The following is a 22,651-nucleotide window of genomic DNA, read 5'->3' as shown; positions in this document are numbered from 1 at the left end:
CTTCCTTCCTATAGTTAAAGAGGGAGATGGGAGACTATGACAAGAAAGTAAAATAAAACAAGTTTGGATTTGTCACAGAATGTGGAATAAAGCACTAGAGGGTCAGGAGATCCTTAAGGGGGAAGACGTGGCCGATGTCTCAGAACCAGAGACCATTAGTGCGGAGAGGAGACTGGACCCCAGCAGCCCTGTGCTTTTCCCTCCACGCGTGACCACTGGCTCCAACAGTCTCTTACTAGGAGGCTCTCCTCCTAACTCCCTGAGAGAAGCCAATTTTTGACAGAAGAAAGTGCTTTGCAAGCAACATGTCTTCACTTTTAATGTACCTCAAGAAATTAATATCCACTTGACACACTCGTGACACATGAAATATGATACAACGCTGTGTTCCATATGAATCAGGGAACCGAGAAGAAAGCAAAGACCTATGCATGCGAACACTGGTGTTTGAGTCTGGGAAAGAAAGCCATTGATCAACCGAGCCCGGACCACAGAAAACTACGGATGCAGGTGACCTTGCAGTGCACCAAGTCCCACACCTCCCCAGCAGCAGGGGCGGAAGAGAGCGCCGTCTCATCACCGGGCTTCAGAAACACAGTTACGTCGGGTCACAACTCCACAAACATGAGCATCCCTGTTACAATCCATCTTTGGAAAACAGACTATTTTGAAGGAAAACAAATCCAAATTGAAACTGTGTGGTTTCCAGAGCAATTTATTCATTAAAATCTATTCAATATGCCATCAACAGTTCTCCTGTGTGTATTGTGCTGATAAATAGACACTGAGAGGATTTAACAAGTTCGTCGTTTAATAAGTCTGAATTCATTTTCACCACATGGTATTGTACACGGTCATCTGTTGAAACAGATTTCTTTTTAACAGATCTTAGTTTAAAAAAGTCATAGATACTGTGAGTTCTGTATAAACTGGTGGATATTTAGTTAGTTCCTTTGTTTTGACTTATAAGCCTCAACTTCACCGCAGAATAAAGAATGTAGGCCAAAGAAAGCATAATCGGTCACTCGTATAGAACAGTATTGTTTCTATAATTTGAAGCTTTCTGAATGGACGGGTTCAGGCCTGATGTAACTGTAAAAAGATTACTTAATGAATAGACTATATGGAAACTGTACAAAATGTTATTAACTTTAATCATTAATAGCTTAAACAGCACTATGTTACTAACTGCTATTCAAAACCAAAAACCTGTTCTTGAATCCCCAAGAAGGTGGCAGGCGTACACGACCACACCGCCGTGTACTTAGGGGTGTGTCAATACATATTTCAACAGAAACTTTGGCTTTAGGAAAGAGTCACAAACATTTAAAATAATGGCTTTAATTGTCATTTTCAGTATACGGTAGGGGAAAGTGTGCTTTAATTAAATATACATCATACCAGTGATGCTGGCAGGGTTGAGTTAATCCTAATGTTGATAGCTATAAAAACTAGTTTGTACATGACAAGACAACGAGAAAAAAGCAATCCCTTTGAAACAAAATTAAAAAAAAAAATATGTTCACAGTGGTCTGTATCAACAGTATGCATTTTATGACAATAACATGTACAGATTGAGCACCCTAGGGCTCTCTTAATATCCTAAAGAAAACGAGCATTTACATTATTCATGGGCTGAACTGAATTTTAAAAAGATCAATTGTACACTTACCCCTTAGACAGGATAAACTGTTCTGGGGTGTACAGCTTTAACACCATCATTAAAGTTGTTTGCAAAAGGAATACAGAGTTAAAAAAAAAAAACATTTTTTCTTGGGAATGGAGAGTCTTTCATTTGCTGTTATAACTCAGCAAATGCCACTCATTAACTCAAAAAATGGAAGGGGGGGCCCCACAAACACACTATTTGAGCAAGCTGACCAATACACATTACAGTTTTAAAAATGAAGGTTATATACTCTATGTTACAAGTCCCAACTAGGCAATGTCAAAATGACATCTATTTCTTTGCTTGCTTTGTGATCATACCCCTTGGAGGTGTTACAGGTCTCGTGGCATTCGGCTTCTTTTTCTCTGCAGGCTTTAAAATCTGCAAAGATTCAAAGGTAAATCCATTTTAGGAAATATTCTTAACCCCAAATCTTAAGATTTCTTAAATCTCACCCAAATCTTTTGCTCAGAAAGTCTGACCATTTAAAGCTGACCCAACAACTCTGAAAGGCCCACTACCATATTAACATAAACATGTTAATAGTTAATATGTAAACATTTTGATAATAAATGCTATGATGAACAAATGAAATACAGGGACGAAGTATTTTGCCTCTGGATAAAATGACAATTTTCTGAAGTCAGATCCTGTAGCATCTCCAGGCTATTCCCTCCAGCATGGGGGTGGAAAGCTCTCTACACCCTCACCCTCCTCCCTCAATCCCACAGGAGGCCCTCTCATGATCTCGGGGAGCTGCAAATTCTCCCCAATAGTTGGTGAAATATTTAACTGATGACTGCCACTTGACCTCAGTGGCTTTATTTATGATTATGACTGGGCTAGCTTAAAACTGTGTAAGTTTAATTGTAGTGAGAGAGTGAGAAAAAGACCGAGACAGGCTTTAAGTATAAATGATACTTCTATGCCAAGTGAAGGCCAAATGATGTCCTGGTGAGTCAGTCTTATGGAAATTAGGGAAAAGTGGTGGGAGAAGGGAACAATCACACAGCACATCTGGCACATGGCAGTTCGTTCTATTCTCACATATAAGTGGGGATTTAATTTTAGCTGAACATTACACTGACATAAGTTTTAGATTTATAGTAAAGGAACTGTAAGCATGAGGAGCCAACTGTTTTTTTTTTTACCCCATTTAAATAATGTAAGAACAGTTAAATTCAACATGGCAGGAAAAGCTGACAATTTTTTCCCCCTTAAAAGGGGTTCACTGATTGCTGAATCAGGACAAACACTTACATGGAAGGATAAAAACATAATGAACAGTAGGCAGAAAACAGCCATTTTTTAAAAAAAGAAGTAAAATTCAGACATAATAGCAGGAAAACAATGTTGAAAACATCCTCTACCTGAAAAGAACACATTAGAGTTTCGTCCACACTCATCATGGCACCTGCATTGTCAAACTCTCCACAATAATTGGGTGCAGAAAACAGAGTGACCAACTGCCTCTTTGCAAAAAATTCATATCCATCTTCAACCACCTTGGAGAGAAAATGTTTTTAGTGTAAGTAGGTATAAACTGCAGGTGACTAAAACCACTTTTCAGTTTCCCATTGAGCCTGATCTCCTACAGGTCATCTGCAGAGACATTTTGTAGAATAAGCAATACCTACCCACTAAAATCAATAAGGAGAATCTGTGCTCACACACATGCTCTTAAGTGTACATGTAAAATTCAAAATCAATACCTGGTGGGCTCTACATATAAGATCCAAATCATGCTTATGGAGAAATTTTGCAACCACTTCTGCACCAAATGTGAAGGACACTCCTCTGTCATTTTCACCCCAGCCTAAGACATCTTTATCGGGGTCAGACCACAAAAGATCACAAAGAAGACCTTGATCTGGTACATCGGTTGGTCGCATAATTCGCCGAATCTGCTCCATAGATTGAAGATCTGGTGATAAACCTATCACATGAAAAAAAATTGGAAGAAAATAGAACTTCACTTTAACAGTTCCATCTGCTTAGAGAGACTAAATGACGCTAACATGGAAGGCTTAAATTAAATCTATGGCTATGATTTTTTTTTTTTAATGGCTATGTTTTTTTATTTAGTTTTGGTTAAAAACAAAAAAACAAAACAAAACACCAAAAACCCCAACTGAAAAAGCACTGAATTTATTATATGCACCAATCTGCCAGGCATAGTATGTCTAAAAGGTATTTGGAATCCGTTACCTCAACATACAAAGCCCTATAAAATTAATTAGACAACTACTCTTCAACTCCTTTGATGATAATAATGAACAATGTACATTCTAGATTTTATTATTGACCATTTGTAACGACTGAGTGTAGAGGGTGCAGATGCTCAGGTGTGATGCAGCTTTCCAGGAAACCTGTGCTGTCCAAGGACCATCAAATCTATCAGACCAGCTGAGATGTAGTTGACTTTCATCTGAGTTTAAAATCACATGCCCAGGAGCATCTCACTGGCTCAGTGGGTAGAGTATGTAACTCCTGATCTCGGGGTTGTAAGTTCAAGCCCCATGTTGGGGATAGAGTTTACTTTAAAAAACAAAACAAAACAAAAAAACCAAAAATAAAAAACAAAAACAAAAACAAAAAACCACACCAAAAACAGAAACAAGAAACTAAAGTAAATAAATAAATAAATAAAATCGTTTGCCCAGCTCTACCAAATCCATCTGAAGTATAGGAGGGCAGGGATAATGGCTTTATTAAAATACCTTGTATTGGCTCTTCCACAGTTGTCTAACTTCTGACCACGGGTGAAAAGAAATCCTTTTCATAATTACTATTTTAATTATGTTATATAAAGCACAATCACGGAGAAAAATAAAATTGCTTTTAAAATCCAAGTCAGAAAATTTCTAAAAGGAGAGGATCAAAAACAGACCAAGGAAAGTCTACTCACATTTTCAGTATTCTGGAGGATTTATGATACAGCATATTAATCACTCTTCATTGTATACTTAAAAAATACTTTCTGCTCTATTTTCAAGTCAAACTGTTACAGAGCCTAGAATTCCCTGTAACAAATCAATTCCTTACTTTAGATTTCTATCCAAATGATCCTGGATGCGCCGGAGTGGACCCATGGTAAACACATCAATAAAGGAGAGTCACCTGACAGAGAAGTCATCCCAATGACAACTCAAATGTCAAAGTGTACCCCCTTCAGAAGGGAACAAAATCTATCTGCAACTAAAATTAGCCCACATACCTCCATGACAGCAGAATATCTTCTCATCCACGATGGCTGCTATCGGTAAACAGTTAAAGCAGTCTGTGAAAGTTTTCCATAGTTTAATGTTATATCTTCTTTTACCTATGAAAATTTTAGGATGGTTAAAATAAGAGACTGGTGTTCTACAGGTTCACTGTCTCAGGACAATTTCTCCCAAAGTAAGGTGCTAATTACTTTTTAAGTAAACAAGAGCTATGATTTATTAAAAATTCCCTGGAGGATAGGTTTAGCAGAACTAGATATACTTTAAAATCCCACAGAAGACTGAAATCAGAATCCCAGTTGTAATGATTAAGGATTATCATTAACCCTCAATAATAATTTGGCAGCTCTGACTGTTTGGAATCTAGCCGGTTTTGTCCCAATTCCAATCTCAACCCAGAGGCAATTATGAACAGCTTACACATGTGCCATTACCATCTTCTTTCTGAGGAAGCTTCTGAGAGTTAACACCCATCCCATCTACCACTATCATTAAGAGCTTACTGGTACCAGGTAACTCCTAGCCCTACAGACTCGAGTTAGCAGGTATAAACAAATAGAGGGGAATACAGACTCCTTACTGTAGGTGCTCCAGGATAACTATTACTAACACTCCAGAAAGGCTCAGAACGTCCCCCCCAGAAACAATGTTATAGGGTGGTTATATTCCCCCCACCAGCACCTGTATGCCATGTATTCTGGAGTCACAGTGTGATTTGGACATAAGCACGACTTTAGGGCACTGTTCCTGCAAGCAAATTATGTTCTGAGTTAAAAACCTACTTATAAATTCTGGAAGCACAAATGTCTGAATTGGGTTGAGAATGGCCCAGTTGTGCGGAGCCTTGTCTCCTGTACCTCCATACCAGAAAACCCAAACATCAAAGCACAATCTTCACTCCTAAAGCCAAGTCTGTCCTTCGTCTCCTCTCCTTTCTTATTCTAGGGACACCTACAGGTTTAAAGCTGAACATTTTTTGGAAAGTTAGAGTGGCCCAAGCAGCAGGTCCCCGAACCACACCTTCCACTCCACTGTAAAGTCAGTTAGGTATGGAATTCAGCATAGGCTTTGGAAAGTAATACAAATTCAACAAATACTTGACTTCTCCCTTTGCACAGGACTATCGTCTTTCCTCTTAATACTTTGTTGTTCTACGACTGGGTATAACTCTCACCATGGTTCACCCTGTTTCATATTTCTTTGGAGGACACTAATTCCCTGTCCCTGATCTTCCTTCACTGGAGGGTTCTGAAAGCCAGAGGCTGAAAGGGAACCTTTTACTTAAAAAGTAAAATAACAGAAGAACAAGGCTGGGCTGGTCCTAACCTCCATTCATAAAAGTGATTTGGTTCTGTCTCCTATTTTCTACCGAAGTCTATCTCTGAATGACCGTCCAATGGCTCACTTGGATTTTTCCTTTGTCCACGGGCTGCATTTGCCAGTGCCGACGAAGCCTCTTCCTTCTTGAAGTCTGCTTTGCTCCCCGTTTCTTTATTCATGCAACACACTCCAGCTTGTCTTGCAGACTGCCTTGCTATCTCCGCTGGCTCCTTCAACAGAAATTAGGATTCTTCCTTCTGTTGCCTCTGAGAATCTTAAGTCCTAGGACCCTTTCTGTCCTCTGTATTTCCTCCCTAAGGCCACTCCAGACCAGTAGGACCATCTGGCTCCAGAAAGGGTTAGCCTGGATAACTGCCAGGTCTCTTCGAGCTTCCAAATCTAGGGATTCTGAGCCAGAACCCCTGAGGCAGTTTCCTATTACTACAGATCAGACAGCTCTGGTATCAGAAAAGGATAACACACATTCGCATTTTATCTAACAATGTTTTATACCAGCTTTTCCAGGACTGCTCTCCTTACAAAAAAAATTGGGGTGGGGGTCAGAGGGAGAAACAGTAGCACATAAGAGGGCTTGTTGTACTTGTGAAATAAGCCTATCACTTAAAGCAGTGGTTTTAAACTATTCCATGAAAGTCTGCATTTTAATAAAGCTTTTCACTGTAACTTGAAAACTTTAATAAAATTATCATCAGTTTTTTTAAAAGTCTGCAAACCATCAATCAAAAGCCACCTACGTCAAGGACACTTTTCTGCTCACAAGTAGACTGGATGGCAAGTTATACCTGCCTGATGGGGGGTGAGGGGAGCTTGAGCACAAGGTTAATCGGTAAGTCTTGAGGACCAAACAAGAATCGACCAATGCTGACCATTTAAAATAATTTTTAAAGTCTTCGGCATTAAATAGAGACTGAAAACAATGTCGCTAATATCCTCACATTTGGATATACGTCACAACAAAGAGATTATCTGGAACTGAACTTCATCAATGAAAACATCAAAGTACTTGCTGAACAGCATACAAAAGGAAACTTTCCTTAACCTGTTCTAAAAAGTATTAGTTGTAACAAATATCCAAAACACAACTGATAAAACTTGCTGCCTCTCATCTCACTATCTTAGGAATAAGCTCTACTAGTATTTCTTTCATTGTCAAAATTGAATCTTTCTTGGGGCGTCTGGCTGGCTCAGTTGGTAGAACATCTGACTCTTGATCTTGGGGTGGTGAGTTCAATCCCCACGTTGTGTGTAGCGATTACTTAAAAACAACAACCACCTTTCTGGCCACAGACTCAGTTGCCCTAGTCAGTTCAGAACCCCGAATATTTTTCTTTGGTGATTCCTCCCCACCTCATCTTACCAGCTAGGTCTCAGGGCCTCAGACTAGGCAAACATACAATTATGGGAGAGGGTGGGAGTAGGAGAGCGAAGTCTAGAAACATCATCTTTCTAGCAGTGCACTTCTAACAAATGAGCTAGCTGCACACATCTGTGTGGAACTGAGATGGAGAAACACCACACTATCAGTTATGACTACAGTTTAGGGGAGGAACACAGTGACAATTCTTTACTGGCCTTGTTATCATCACTGGCAAATGTAGTGATTCAAATTCCTTAACGACCTCTCTCCTCCCTGTCTGAAGCCTCTCCTGGCAGAAATTAATAAGCACAAAAGGAGGATAAGGACCCAATCCCCCCTTAACCATTTTATACTTACTGAACAACACTACAACAACAAAAATTCCACCAAACCTGGCAATTTTTAAGGCTTTAAGAATCTTGTTTTTTGTCAATTAACAACTCAAAGTATACCTTCAACTAAACAATCCAAAATGGGGTCACAGCATGTATAAAATATTACACAAATAATTTTTTTGTTTTTAATTTCGCTTTCTTCTTTCAGCACATTTTAGGATAACTGCTGTTTGTCCTGGGTGCGCATGTGCCACAAGGGGGGGAAAAAATCACACACAAAAAAGCAATTATTTGTATATTTCAAGATACCATTTACATGAAGAAGGAAAGCACATTAGTGCCTGCCTGGGGCTGTGGTGATAGTTATACAACTCCATAAATTTATTAAAAATCACTGAACTGTATATTTAGATTTACGGAAAGAAATTATATCTCAATAAAGTTGTTAAAAATAAAACCATTTGGAAAGGTCCTCAGAGGTGTACTAAGAATTAAGTTCAACAATGATCTTAAAGAAGCCAGCACTGCGACCACTACTTCTTAATCTAATCTAATAGTCACATCACAAAAGAATCTAGGACATTATTATACTACAGTGGCAGTGTTATTTTTTTTTTTTTACCTTAAGAAAAAACTAAGGTAAAAGCAAGTTAATGAAACAGAAAACGAGAGATTATAACACTTCATCTAAATGCTTACAAATCATAACAGAAGTATATGCAGTTTATGATCAAGTATCTCAGTTTAAGTAAGTCTTTTTAGATGTAGAAAGTACTTACATTCATCATAAAATCCATAAATTCTATTGATGCTGGCACATTCATGGTTTCCTCTGAGAAGAAAAAAATTCTCGGGATATTTGATTTTGTAAGCCAGTAAGAGGCAGATAGTCTCCAATGACTGCTTCCCCCTGTCCACATAGTCCCCAAGAAACAGGTAGTTGCTTTCTGGTGGGAAACCACCATACTCGAAAAGTCGAAGCAAATCATAGTATTGCCCATGGATATCACCTAGAAGCAAATATTTAGTTATACAGTGCCCTCATACTTACTGTTCAATCCACTAACAAAGTTTTGGAGAGACATCCTTTAAACATGCATTGCATAATGGGACTGACCCCTAATAATCAGAGTTAAATTTGATGGCTAACATTAAATTCCAATCTTGTATCATGTTAGTTCAATTGAGCTTAATAACAATTTTAAGCATATACTTATGTCTAGAATCTCACACAAAGTCAACTAATTAAGAATTAATTTTGTGGAAAGGATTATTAATGCCCAGGCAGGCCTTCTTGCCAAGTAACATGGCATTCCTTTCAGGTCTGCTGACCACTATCAGATCTCCGGCAGCTCAGCCTGTGGGCTACTGTGTCAGCAAAACGGCTGCGTTGCTAGCGAGCCCCAGACCTGTGTGAACAAAGGTACACACACACACACACACACACACACACACACACCCCATTCATTCAGCTCTCAATTCCTGCTAGATAATGCCAAAGAACATTTTACTTTAAAAACATACATATAAGCTTTATCACTGTAGTAAAAAACGCTAGAATATTTAGAATTACTCAGATTATCTTCAGTTTTTATACAGATTATCTGCATCTATCCTGTAGAAACAGACTACAAAATGGTATCCAGGAAAAGTCTGTTTTAAGCATAACCAGTCTTGCTTTAAGCTTAATTGTAATTCCTATGTATTCATATAGTAGAGACCTTTTCTTAGCTCTGTTTGGTGTCATTTCTTTCCTTTCTGCTGCGATGCTTATATTCCTTTAGTGAAATAATTTTTAGAAAATCTGAAGCACATCTAAATAAACTAAGTCCATTAGAGGTATTAATTCTAAAAGTAAAGTTATTTAAGTAGTTACCGATTATCCATAAACAGCAAACGATTCTGCTGGCTAATACAAGGGCACCTGTATATTCTCGAGTCACTCAATCAATGGCATAATCAAAGGCAACTGTTCATGTGCCAAAACCTACCACATATTTTGAGTGGTGCTTCAAGTTCTAGTAGGATAGGCTGACTGAGAAAGATCTCTCGGGACTTTAAGCACAGTCCTCGAATTTCATTCTCCTGTAGCTGGACATTCTTACCAGGCTTGGACCCTCTCACTGTAGGGGGAGAAAAACTCCAGTTAGTCAGATGAAGTCAAAATACAATTTAACATACAAATTAAAAATACCTGAGAAGGCACAAGGTTTAATGAGGAGGAGGCAAAAATATAGTTTAACCGGCTTCCTGGTCGACTTTATTTTAATAACCCTTCTAAAGAATATGGTTTTAATTCCTAATTATAACTGTAAAATCTCAGGTTTTCATCAAATATTTAGTTGTATCTTCTATACCAAGTTAAGACTTGTTAGAGTATCTTCAACAAGGAGCCACATTCCGTGTATGAACACTGTTAGAAAGGTATTCGTTTGCTACTTACTGAAATCAGACTCGCTGTAGCACAGCCGACAGCCTCAGTTCTGTATCCAAGCCACAAAACTGGCCTTGTTCACCTACAACCTGTCCACCAGGCCATCTCTTTTTGCCTCCTGTCTTCTCCTCTCCAACCTTATAAATGAACTAGTATTTGTACAGATTTCAGAGACTGTCACATTACTGAGTTGGTTCTAAGGATTCTTGTTTTAAAATGTGAGATTAGGGGCGCCTGGGTGGCTCAGTGGGTTAAAGCCTCTGCCTTCGTCTCGGGTCATGATCCCAGGGTCCTGGGATCAAGCCCTGCATGGGGCTCTCCGCTCAGCGGGGAGCCTGCTTCCTCCTCTCTCTCTGCCTACTTGTGATCTCTGTCTAAATCAATCAATCAATCAATCAATCAATCAATCTTTAAAAATGTGAGATTGGAGAGACACATGGATGGCTCAATCGGTTAAGTGTCCAACTCTTGATTTCAGCTCAGGTTGTGATCTTGGGGTCGTGAGATCGAGCCCTGTGTTGGGCTCTGGGCTCAGTGAGGAGTCTGCTTGAGATCCCCTCTAAATAAATATTTTTAAACAAACAAAGGTGAGACTGGAAAAGCTCAGAACTCTCCCTCCATCAGTGTTTTTCAAAGGATGACCGGTATTTCCTCAAGAGTTCTATGAAAAAATTTAAGTGTTGTTTGTATTTCACTGAAACACTTTAGGCTCATTGTACATATTTTGCTGCGCAATCTCTGGGACTGCATCTGTGAATACGATTATGCCCTTACGGGGCAACGGATGTCAGAGATGCTGTAAAGAAGGCTTCCTAGTAATCTGAACTGATACAAAACAAAAAAAGAAAAGGGAGAAAGAAGTATTGGTACAGCACTGTGTGTTGCCCACATCTGAGCACCCTTGAGTTCTACTCACTATCAAAGTAAAGCACTCCAGCCCTGTAAGAGTTCATTTATCAGCAGGTAGGCAGGAAATAAAATTTTCTGTTTTGATTCCAGTTATAGCAGATTAGACAGTCCTTAAGTACAGATTAAAGAGCACTGAATTGCTAATTTTACCTTAACCTTACAGTTATGAAGTGGCCTGCTTGCTGGTAAGGTATGGTTAAATACAGGGACTGATTCTTCTCAACTTGCAGTCTTAATACTTGTTTTGTACAAAAGATTTATGAAAGCATTCTATGAATTAGAACTGAACCAAAATCACAGGACCAGACTAAATACAGACTGTTTGGTTATATCCTTCCACCATTAAACCCAATATAAAGTGATTTAGTTTTAGCAAAACCACAATATCCATCAGATTAAATTATTGTTGCGAATTTAAATTTTATCAGTTTTGGAGACTTTGTACTCAATTTACAAAGTCATTCAGCCTGATAAGTGAATAAAAACAGTAAGTTTAACTGGTTTTATATCTAGCTTTGTTCTGTAAGAAATTAATGTTAGAGTGTCCAAAATTACAGGTAAAAAACCTGATGCCTGTTGAGAAATTTTTTCCATCAAAAATGGCTGAGAGGGGCACCTGGGTGGCTCAGTGGGTTAAGCCTCTGCCTTCGGCGCAGGTCATGGTCTCAGGGTCCTGGGATTGAGCCCCGCATCGGGCTCTCTGCTCAGCAGGGAGCCTGCTTCCCTTCCTCTCTCTCTGCCTGCCTCTCTGCCTAGTTGTGATCTCTGTCAAATGAATAAGTAAAATCTTAAAAAAAAAATGGCTGAGAAATACTGTCTGACAAATACTGTCCTAGGCAAAGCCACTCTTCAGTCTGAATAGCCACTGAATCCCTGAGTTCTCTTGGAGAACAAGTTCTGAACAGAAACCCAACACCGTGTAGAGAGGGTTTTGCTTTTTCAATGAAAGACAGTACATAAGAAAAGATGACAAGAGAGAAGGGCCAAACTCTTGAAGCACACAATGAAGAGAAAATGCTGAGAGCAGTGAACTACAGCCTTAAGTTTCTTTACTGGTTCTATAGCCTTGAACAAATTACTACTTTGGACCCCAAAATATGTAACTGAAGTACACCAATACCAGTCTCCTTCTGATCAAAATATTATGAAATGAGAAGTAATGAAGAGGAAAGTGCAGTAATGATAATTTGAGGGAAGATATGAAACAGACACATCTATAATACTATAGCAATTGAGCAATGAAAAATGGTTTTTCCAGAACCACAATAATTTTCTCTCCTGACACACACAGTAGGGTACTCAAGAAACACTCCTGATGGAAAGACGGTGGGATTCCTGCTTCACTGGCCAGAAAACCCCAATCATTAGCAATTATACCACAAGTCAGCCAGAAGCTTGGGCAGACTGCCCAGCAGGAAACTTTTATTTTTGGCTAGGAAGGGACTCCTAGAAGGTTCTGGTTTTCAACCTCAATCTTTTTCAGCAGAGCTGCACACTTGTGAATGAATGGTCCACTTTAAGTCTTTCAAGAGTGTGTAATAATTATTCTACACCTGTACGGAATGCAGGCTGTACTGTTAATGTAAATGCTACCATTAAATCAATGCCACCAGATTAAGTTAATGTTGCTAATATAAATTTTACTGCTTTTGAAGGGTTTCCCACTACCACCTTTAGACATAGTTTATGATAGCTTCCTTATTCTGTTTTCCTGTTTGTCCTCTGAGTGGAGTATACAGATTAAGTAAAAAGCAATACTACTAACAATCTAAAAAATTTTTTAAAAAGATTTTATTTATTTGACAGACAGAGCTCACAAGTAGGCAGAGAGGCAGGCAGAGAGAGATGAAGGGAAGCAGGCTCCCTGCTGAGCAGAGAGCCTGATGCAGGGCTCAATCCCAGCACCCTGAGATCATGACCCAAGCTGAAGGCAGTGGCTTAACCCACTGAGCCACGCAGGCGCCCCTAGAAATTATTCTTAATGTGCAATAAGGATTAAATGCAGTTTTTCCAGAACAAATCAAGATTTTCTACCTGGAGAACAGTGCTCATTAAAAACAACATGGTCCCAAAGCATCTTAAATTCCCTACAATTAGCTCAATCAGTAAGATTATGAAAATAGAACTCTGCGAAAACTATCATCTACCAACTGGCAAATACCTGCTCACCCTTCAAGACTGCTTATACATTAGTACCTTCCCCTGGAGAGCCTCTCCCATCCACCTCCTCTCCTCTCTTAAGCCTAGTTTATGCTTTCTGAAATGCTCTCACAACACTTGGCTACCACTCAACACACATCATACTTTGTACCATAAATGCCATCTTGCTTCCACCTATTCATCTGGACCCTCTGGTAGGCTGTAAACCCCAAGACCACACGACTGGCTCTGCAGTGTACATGCCCATCGCTAGACGTGGCAGGGGCTCAAACTGCTGTATGAACGAAATCTGGATAAATCTCTTGAGTATTGATGACATGTGGTATTAGAATTAAACATGAATTCCAGACTACATGCTTTTGATTAGCAAAAAACCTGTGTCTCTGCTTTAAAATTAAAAAAGCAACAGTGTCATTTTCCTATCAGCCTTTAACAGAACATTTTTCTAGTTGCAAAAATTTAGGATTACTCTTAAATTTCATATTGAAGATGATCTAACAATTAAAAGATAAAGATTTCAAAATGGGTTTTAGCAGTTCAAATAAACACTAGATATTTCTTTAAAACAGCCGTACTGGCCACTAGTGCATAAATCTACTTCACTATTTTCAATGTCCAGCAAATAATCACTCACTAGTAGCTGCAGCTAACATTTACCAAGCACTTACCACGTGCTGGCCACCACACTCGCACACTTTACATTGCCCCTGAACCCTCACAAAAATCCTACGAAGTTATGCTCTGTCACTTCTGTTACAGTCTGGGATGGGAGAGGTTCAGTGACTTGGTCCAAGGTCACAGAGCTTATAACGACACCAGGCCCCTATGCACTCTAGGTCTGGTGGTGCTGCTACCATACTACTCCCCTCCCAACGAAGGATTTGTTCGTCTTTAACTTCCAAACCAAGGAGTTTTTACAGGACAAACTACCAAAACCCTAATATATGGTGGTCACTGCTTCCTAAGAAAATTATGAGACAGGATATAAAATCATTAAGCATCCTTACAACTGAGAAGTATTAGAACGAATTTAGGCAATCTGTTTGCTAAGACTATCAATACTTACTACTAACCACACTTCAAACACTCAAGAGAATAGTTGCAGAGTATCTACTATGTGCCAGACCCTCTGATGGATGCTGGGGATACCCTGGTAAACAGGATGGACAAGAACCTTGTCCTTTCTCTTGTGGAAGACAGAGAAAACAAGACTTGTAACTGCAGCTCATTAGAAAGGCTATGACTAGAAGTATCCCTTCATAAAGATTATAAAACTAAAAGTTCACCGTAAGGATATTATCTTCAGTATCATTAAAAAGACCAAGGTTTTTTAAAAATAAAAACCTCTCTATTTTAAATAAAAACCTCTCTAATTACAAACAGTGCAGCTCTACTTAATAAACATCAACCAATACTTACCTTGAGGTTTAAAGCCCTTACTGTGCTGTGTATGCAATGGGAGAAACATGCACAAAAACAAGACCCTTGGTAGGAAATTCAAGAGCTGTCATGTTACCTTCCTAAGTAGCTATGGGAGTTCAAATAGTAAACAGCAAATTATTTCAACAACCACCAAAGGAATCCAAAATATTCCAACAAATAAGAATTTCATTTTCCAGATGGGAGTGTTTCTTACAAACCCAGATGCTAGGCATTGTGTGGAAATCAGCAGGCATCGCAAACATGTGTGGGTTAGTGACCAATACATTAACATACCAATTTAGATCTTAAACTTATGACTTTTGAGTAAAAACCTTTATCTGGCTAGAAAGATTCAGAAAACTGCATTATGGCTGTTAACAGCAAGGATGGTCTATAAAAACCTATCTATGTATCTGGAAAATCACTAAAATGAGTGTATGATAAAAACTTCCATGCAGGGGCACCTGGTTGGCTCAGTGGGTTAAGCCACTGCCTTCGGCTCAGGTCATGATCTCGGGGTCCTGGGATCGAGTCCCGCATCGGGCTCTCTACTCAGCAGAGAGCCTGCTTCCTCCTCTCTCTCTCTCCCTCTGCCTGCCTCTCTGCCTACTTGTGATTTCTCTCTGTCAAATAAATAAATAAATAAAATCTTAAACAACAACAACAACAACAACAACAAAAAAACTTCCATGCAATTGTATCAAAACCAAACTGCCAAAAACTTGAAAGAGTAAAAGAATGTAATCGGTGATTATTTGCAATGACAGCTTTTTCTCACAAGCAACACTAACTTTTCTAACAGCCTGGCTGCAAGCAAAGCAGAAATGAAAACCATGCAAGGGAATTTAAGACTACTTTGGGATTATCTAGGAGTAATAAAAAAGTTTTCTTCTTGCTCTTTAATTAAGAGTCCTTAATTGTTGAAGTAAGTCTAATTAAAAGAAACAGCATACACAAAGAGAGCACCTAAGAATGGCATAACCAGCATAAAAATAAACTGCCGCAGATTTTGCTTTTTAAGATAATCTTTAATTAAAGTTGGTGGTAATCCTAAAACTACTGCACATCATATTCATTTCAGCGACAGAGTATCAGTAACCTCACACTACATGATAGATTTAGGAAAGAAAGACCTCAAACCAAGACGAAAACAGCAAATATGTGCAACATTAAAACTTCCCCACAAACAACTACACAAAATAGAAACCACAAAAATGTTATCAAGAATCATTTGGTTGCATCGCAGTCACCAGCAGGAAGACTTGCTACTTTTAGACTACCTGAATTGTTTCTGCACCACACACGCCCTCCATCTTGATTTTCTTAACTGCTACTGTTATACTTTGTGCATTTTTTTGCCGGGGGGACACATAATGCTACAACAGTACATACTTTGTACATTAAGAAGTGATACCAATTTTCTTAAGACAAATACTCAGGATATAGCTGGAAAACACTACTGCTCTCAAAGTATCTTGAGTATTCTACATCTAATGTGAAACCAGTTTATTGAAAGATGTTTATCTTTTCAGTCTAACCACCCATTTTGATAAAATACCACTAATTAGACTTGAAGTCTGACCCTGTATTTTATGAGTACTTTACATTTTCATAAGGCTTAATACCAGTGACACCCACTCTGGGTGCCAGCAAACCCTAGAGGAGTGGAGACATTGGAAGTTTAAGGTGCATAATCAAGACCTGTTAGGTAAATCATCTGTTCTTACATGCTTGGAAACAGGGGTCTGATCCTAAATTTTAATAATTCATCTCAGAATTCCATAAGCTCCAAAAACATGAAAATTTTCCTTATTCATCTTGAATAAGACTTCCAGTTTTAAAGCAATTCACATCAGAATATTGTCTCCTTCACACTTCCATCTTTAAGGTCTTCTAATTGCTGTGACTGTAAATGAAGTGGAACCGCCAAGCTGGTATAACCGTCATCAACCACTGCCCAGCTTCAGGATCAGTAATCCTCACCTACCTCAAGTAAACTCACTTGCACAGGCACATAATCTGCAGAACAGGTCAAAGATTACAGGACCGCAATATCAAAGACATAAAACAATCTCACCAACCAACCTCTACCTTTGAAAACGGATTACTAATGCACGGCCCAGCACAGCCTCCATTTCACGGGCGAGGGAGAAGGGAAGGCTGGCCTCTGCTCTGGTGGCTCACATTCCCTCAAGCAGTTCGGGACAAACGCCATCCTGTTAGATTTCACTGATGCCTCCTGCTACTGACAAACACGGGGGCACTCTGGGTACAAGGAGAGTAATCCTTTCCACGCTGTGGTTGCAGATCATGTCTCCAAGAGATCCTTCCTCTCCCACCTTACGGGAGAGGATGAGGCCTACTACTGACATGCTGCAAGGGGAGGGAAGGACAGTGGGTCTCTCAAAACAGACTTCTTGTAAATTAGGGAATTAGAAACACAAGCTTTTGATATTACTGTCTTTATCAACAAAACACCCCATAATTGTTTCCAAGAAAAGCCTCCAACTGCTAAATTATCAGACCAATTAAAAAATAGTAATTGCAGAGGTCTCATTAGAAGATTACTTTGTTTTCTTTGATCAAAATTTAAAGAACTTTTTTTTGTCCTTTGTATGATCCTCAAGACCAGGCTCTACTGCCTTCATAAACACGTCTCATATTACATCAAAAAGCTAAATACATGGGCCACTTAATTTTATAGTTTCAGAGTATCTGAACACTCCCTACTTTCAGATGAACTCTTACACATCAGAGGATTTAAGTACTAGATGTGTTCTGAGGGCCAAGGAAGAAGTCATATTTCAATCACTTAAATAGGACAATTATCCAGAGCCTGACAAGGTCTTAGTTTGACAATCATCATCTTCAGACCACAGATGCTTTTTTTGCAAATCTGGATGTGAAGTAAGTTATACCACCTGCTATGTAAGGAAAGTACTGGCCATCTCTGCTCCCCAAACTAGTCACTTACAAAGTAAAACTCTGCCCTCTCACTTTTCTCCAACATGGGGACTATCAGACCAAATCAACAGCTGGCTTATTTTCTCTAAATCTACCAAGTTTTACTGTACAGTTAGTTATTCAAATTATTGAATGTTAAACTAAGGAGTTTCAAGTTTTATCATTAGCAAGGTGGAGCCTGAAAAAGCTTCCAAGGTAGGTTACCTAAGTGATGCCTCACTTACAGAAAAACTACTTAAAATTTAGACTAGACAACTGCAAAGCTGTAGTCCAAATCAACATGATGGTTTTCTTAAAGAAGACCTCACTTTGACTTGCCTTTTTAGTACTATTACCTAGCATTTCTCAACTAAACTTCAGTCTTAAAAAGACAATTCTGAACATACAAAAAAGATCACAAAGCTCATATACCATATTCAGATATACTTACATCTTAATTAAAATTCTAAGGGAAAGGACACCTTCAGCTCGGGTCATGATCCCAGGGTCCTGGGATACAGCCCCACCCGCATCAAGCATCAGGCTCCCTGCTCGGTGGGAAGCCTGCATCTCCCTCTCCCACTCTCCCTGCTTGTGTTCCCTCTCTCACCACTGGTCAAATAAATTAAAAAACAAAACAAAACAAAAACAACTTAGGAAAAAAGGTTTTGGGGACAGTACAAAAAAAAAAATCAGAAAATTTATTATCAACATTTTCTAACATGGATGTGTGCGCGCGCACGCCTGTGTTTAATATGTATTCTCAATGGATCATCTTCAACCGTTCCTCTGCCCAATTAACACTGGTAAGAAAAAAGCAAATCTGAAGTATACAGTATTGTGCAATTAGCCTATTCCAGAGACACTAAAATGCAATGCTTTATTAATTTCAATTAAAAAATGGTAAAATTAAAAAATCTGGTTTTCAGTGCAACATAACATGTAAAGAGGAACTATTAAGAAACAATCTCATTTTAGATGATCCAAGTTTATCACGGTACATTTCTTAGCATGATTGAAAAACCAAGACTAAATGAACAAATCTGTTACATGAATAAAGTTATAAGCAACAAAGGTCTTAACAAGACTTAAATGCTTTTAAAGTTCTGATTCTAATCAACACGGATTCCAATTTTTTGTTTCCTCAGTGAAAGAAAGCCAGCTAATTTGCCCATACATAACCCTGTATAGATATGTAAAAGTTAAAGGCTTAAAATGAAAATATTTAATGAAAAGATCCTTTCTTACTGCAAACTGTTTTAATCGGTTTCTGGCTGTCTGTGGCCTCACAGAAATCAAAGGACTGTATTAACTATCATGAAAATATATGAAAAATATAGTTCTTAAAATAAATGCCAAGTCCTGAATGAGTGACCAGGTTTTCACCCACAAATGCCGCCGACATCTCAAGAGCATTTCAGGGGACTTTATAGACATATTTCTTTTAAGAAAATATAAAAGTAAAAAAAAATCCAAGATAGATTAAGATATTTTCAGAATTTCATTTTTATGACTTAATTTAAAAGATCTACAAATTCTAGTACCAGAGCTGCCCCAAGTGTTCTTGCTCTGGACTCCATCTCTCAAGCACTTCCAGTACAACATTTTAGGAGCACAGTATAAAGGCAAAAGCTGGTTAAAACTCAGCCAAATCTTCATTATCCAGTGCCCAAATCAAGAGATCCGAATTCTTCCAAAATCTCAGAAAACGAGATTTAGTACACAGGCTTGGAAATTCGGGTCGGGGACGCTCACTTCAACTACCTTGTTTAAAATCCAAACTTCAATTGTATCCGCCATCAATGTGAATCGACTGTCAGGCACTTCAGGAGTCTTAGGTCAGCCAAAATTAAAGCTTTCTTTTAACCTAAGCTTAACCTCCTTCCTTCAGACATAAGATGGGTGGCATGTAGCAAGTTCTAGCTCCCGGCTGGCTTTGAAACCTGTCACTAATGTGTGACCTTGGTCAAATGACTTAATCTCGGTCTTAGCTTCTTCTGAAAACCGGGAAAAAAATAATAGCACCCATCTCTCAAGATTGTTGGGACAATTTATGAAATGTGTGTAAACGGCTCTAAGAATTTGACACACAGTGAGCGCTTTAGAAACGCTGAGTATTGCTATGAATGTAATCATGAGGTGAACGCAAAGCGCTTAATACGGAGCCTGGCACACTGGAAAGATAACCCGACTGTTATCATCGCTGGTTTCATGTTAGCGGCACGTTCAGAAAAGAGCGCGGAGCCCTCTTCAAGATAGGGTAACTTAAGAATTAAGTATTTGGGAAGGCAGGAGGAGATGGGTTCCCACACCCTCAGCAGATTGGAACGTTCGCCACCAAGTGACAAGAAATGGGCCATCCGACCCCAGCCCCACGCAAAAAATAAGCATGATAGGAAAGAAGTCCCCAAAGCCGGTGGAACCCACAGCCCCATCACATTGCTTTCCGAGAGGACGGGTACCAGAAAGTAAGGAACACGCCGTCCTGTAGGGCGGACTGGGGCCCCCAGCCCTCTCTCCTCCAAGGGCTGGTCCCGGTTCTGGGGCGCAAGGGGAGTACGGACCGGAAACGTGGGGGTGGGGAGCGGAGTTTTCAAATCTCCGGGAAGAAGGCTGCACCTTCGAGCAATGAATGAGCGGAGCCGGCAGGGTCCACGGGCTGGGCCAAGTGCGGGACCCCGGCCGGCCTCCCTCCGGCTGCAGCACCTGGCTCCACGAGCCAACTCGCGGGGCTCACTCCCGTCGGCGCTGCAAGCCCAACCGGCCTCCCAACTCCCCCCTTCCCCGCGAGCTCCCGGGACCGCCCGCCTCCCCCCCACAGCGCGTCAGCCGACCCCTTCACCTTCCAGCAGCCGTTGGATGATGCTGTCGATGTTGAGTTTATCTATATCCGCCATCGCCTTCCCACCGCCGGCCCTCCCGCAGCGGCGCCGCCGCCGGCTCGCGCCCGGGACTCACACCTCCTTTCCCACGCCTCGAGCACAGAGGCGGTGGTGGCGGCGGTGGCAGCAGCCGCGGCGGGTCCCCCCCAGCCGCCCCGCTCCCTGCTTCCTCCTTCTCTCCCCACTGGAACCACGAGAAGAACAAAATGGCCGCCGACTCCTTAGCCACTCTCGGTCGGCGCACGGATGCGCGCGGGGGAGTGCAGCGGCCCGGCCGGGACTTCTTTATGGGCCAAAAGGCGCGCGGGAGGGGGCGGGACCAGAGCGAGGGGAGGGGGCGGGGCCAGAGCGCGGGAATGAGAAGAGACGGTTGAGCGTAACTGCGATCGCGCGCGGGATCCCTCCGCCAAACCGGCCGAGCAAATAGGCCCCCTGGCGGGAGCGGGAGCTGCAAAGTTGCACGCGGGAGTTAGAGATGAGGGGAAGATGCAGCTGTACGCTCGTGGGATTGCAGCCTCCGCCAGATACAGTTCATTAGGCCGGATGTTTGCAGGCTTGGCCATGTGAAAGCCCACCGGAAGAATTCGGGGATTCTGTAATTTAGCCCCTAATAGAAATATGCGGTAGAGGTGGCGACAGTATTGAAGAGAAGTAGGTTGATTTATTTTGGATTCAGATTTGCTGGGATTTGAGGGAAGGGGAAGGTTTATTTGGTCACTAATTTAAAAAGTCGTCTTCCAGATAAGTCAAGAGGTTAGCAGTTCCCCATTCTGCGCGGTGGGATTATGGGTATTTGTGTGTGTGTGTGTGTGTGTGTGTGTGTGTGTGTGTGTCCTCTAACTTTTACATTTGGGGAAATTTTTTTTAAATCCTCTCAAAAATTTTTCATCATTCCTATCTTTGGATTATCTTTCTTGAACTCGGCAAATTATATAATCCTCGGAACAGTTACCCTGATTCCAGCCAGAACGAAGGTGAACAGAACAAGCGTGTGCAAGCAGATAAAGGGAAAATCTGCAGATTTCGCGCGTCGGAGATCGGGGCCGGAAGAGAGGAGCGAGTTTGCAGGGGCCGGCAGTGCGGGTAGTGCAGGCAATCCTGGCTTCTGCAGACATCCTAGGAGACTTTGACCCATTCCCCCTCGGCTTCCCGGTCTCCCCAAGTGCACCCCTCTCCAAGAAGCCCCCAGAATATGCCACCTCCGGGACTGGGGGTGGAGGGTTGCTGCACCTTGCCTTTAGCTGGGTTTGGAAATGCAGACCACATTCAGGAAAACATCTGCTCTCTTTCCTGACCTTTACATTTGTCTGTTTGCTCCTGCAGCGTTTTAGCAAAGCCCTTTCCCAACCCCCTAGAAATTAATTTTGTTTCTCAAGGCACACAGGATGCCTATCCCATCCCCAAAAGCCATCAAGGTGATTGCGCCGCCCAGGCACCAGTCCTCCACAGGGGTGCCCTCCCTGGGCGGGCTCCTTGCACAGTGGACTGCACTTCCCTGCTACTGGCAGGAGGTGGGTTGGGGTGGAGCATTGAGGGTTAGGGCTCCCCCCCCACACACCTTGGCTCAGCTTCTAACTGCACTTTCCCCTTTGAATTCATTCTCCCGTGCTGTAGCTCTGTCCACCAGAAGATACACAAGTGTCGTTTGTCACTCTAGGGCACAGGGCCCAGTTGGTGACATTCAGAGTTGATGCCCAGCACTTGTGAACAGCTGGCTGTTGAGGTCAGGGTGGCTCTCGCTGGTTTTCACGAGACTCTGGGCTCCTCCAGGGCAGGGTGCATCATCTCAGTGGCAATTAGAGCAGTAATATGAAAGACAGCGATTCATTCAGCAGACAAATATTTATGGAGCACCTACTCTGTGCCAGGCATTGTTCTAGGCTGGAAAGCAGGGGTGAGTAAGACAGACAAGGCCCTTCTCATGGAGAGTCATTTAGTAAGCCAGACAATAAACAAAGATGCAAATAAAAATATC

The 22,651-nt window shown here is 40.9% G+C and overlaps 1 protein-coding gene across 1 annotated transcript; it reads right to left on the bottom strand.

The window, feature by feature from the left end:
- Nucleotides 1–699: 699 nt before the first annotated feature.
- PPP1CC (protein phosphatase 1 catalytic subunit gamma) lies at nucleotides 700–20,937 on the bottom strand. Its single transcript, XM_032310010.1, has 8 exons — nucleotides 20,637–20,937; nucleotides 9,918–10,049; nucleotides 8,706–8,936; nucleotides 4,887–4,991; nucleotides 3,382–3,605; nucleotides 3,040–3,174; nucleotides 1,990–2,050; nucleotides 700–1,092 (listed from the first exon to the last, which is right to left on the bottom strand). Exons 1-8 carry the CDS (start codon nucleotides 20,689–20,691, stop codon nucleotides 1,022–1,024), a joined length of 1,014 nt encoding a protein of 337 aa, XP_032165901.1. The 5' UTR covers nucleotides 20,692–20,937; the 3' UTR covers nucleotides 700–1,021.
- Between the last annotated feature and the right edge of the window lie 1,714 nt (nucleotides 20,938–22,651).

The sequence above is a fragment of the Mustela erminea genome, chromosome 13 (assembly GCF_009829155.1).
Source record: "Mustela erminea isolate mMusErm1 chromosome 13, mMusErm1.Pri, whole genome shotgun sequence".
Classification (NCBI taxonomy): Eukaryota; Metazoa; Chordata; class Mammalia; order Carnivora; family Mustelidae; genus Mustela; species Mustela erminea.
Note: the sequence above shows the minus strand (reverse complement) of the source record. Positions and strands in the feature narration are given on the sequence as shown.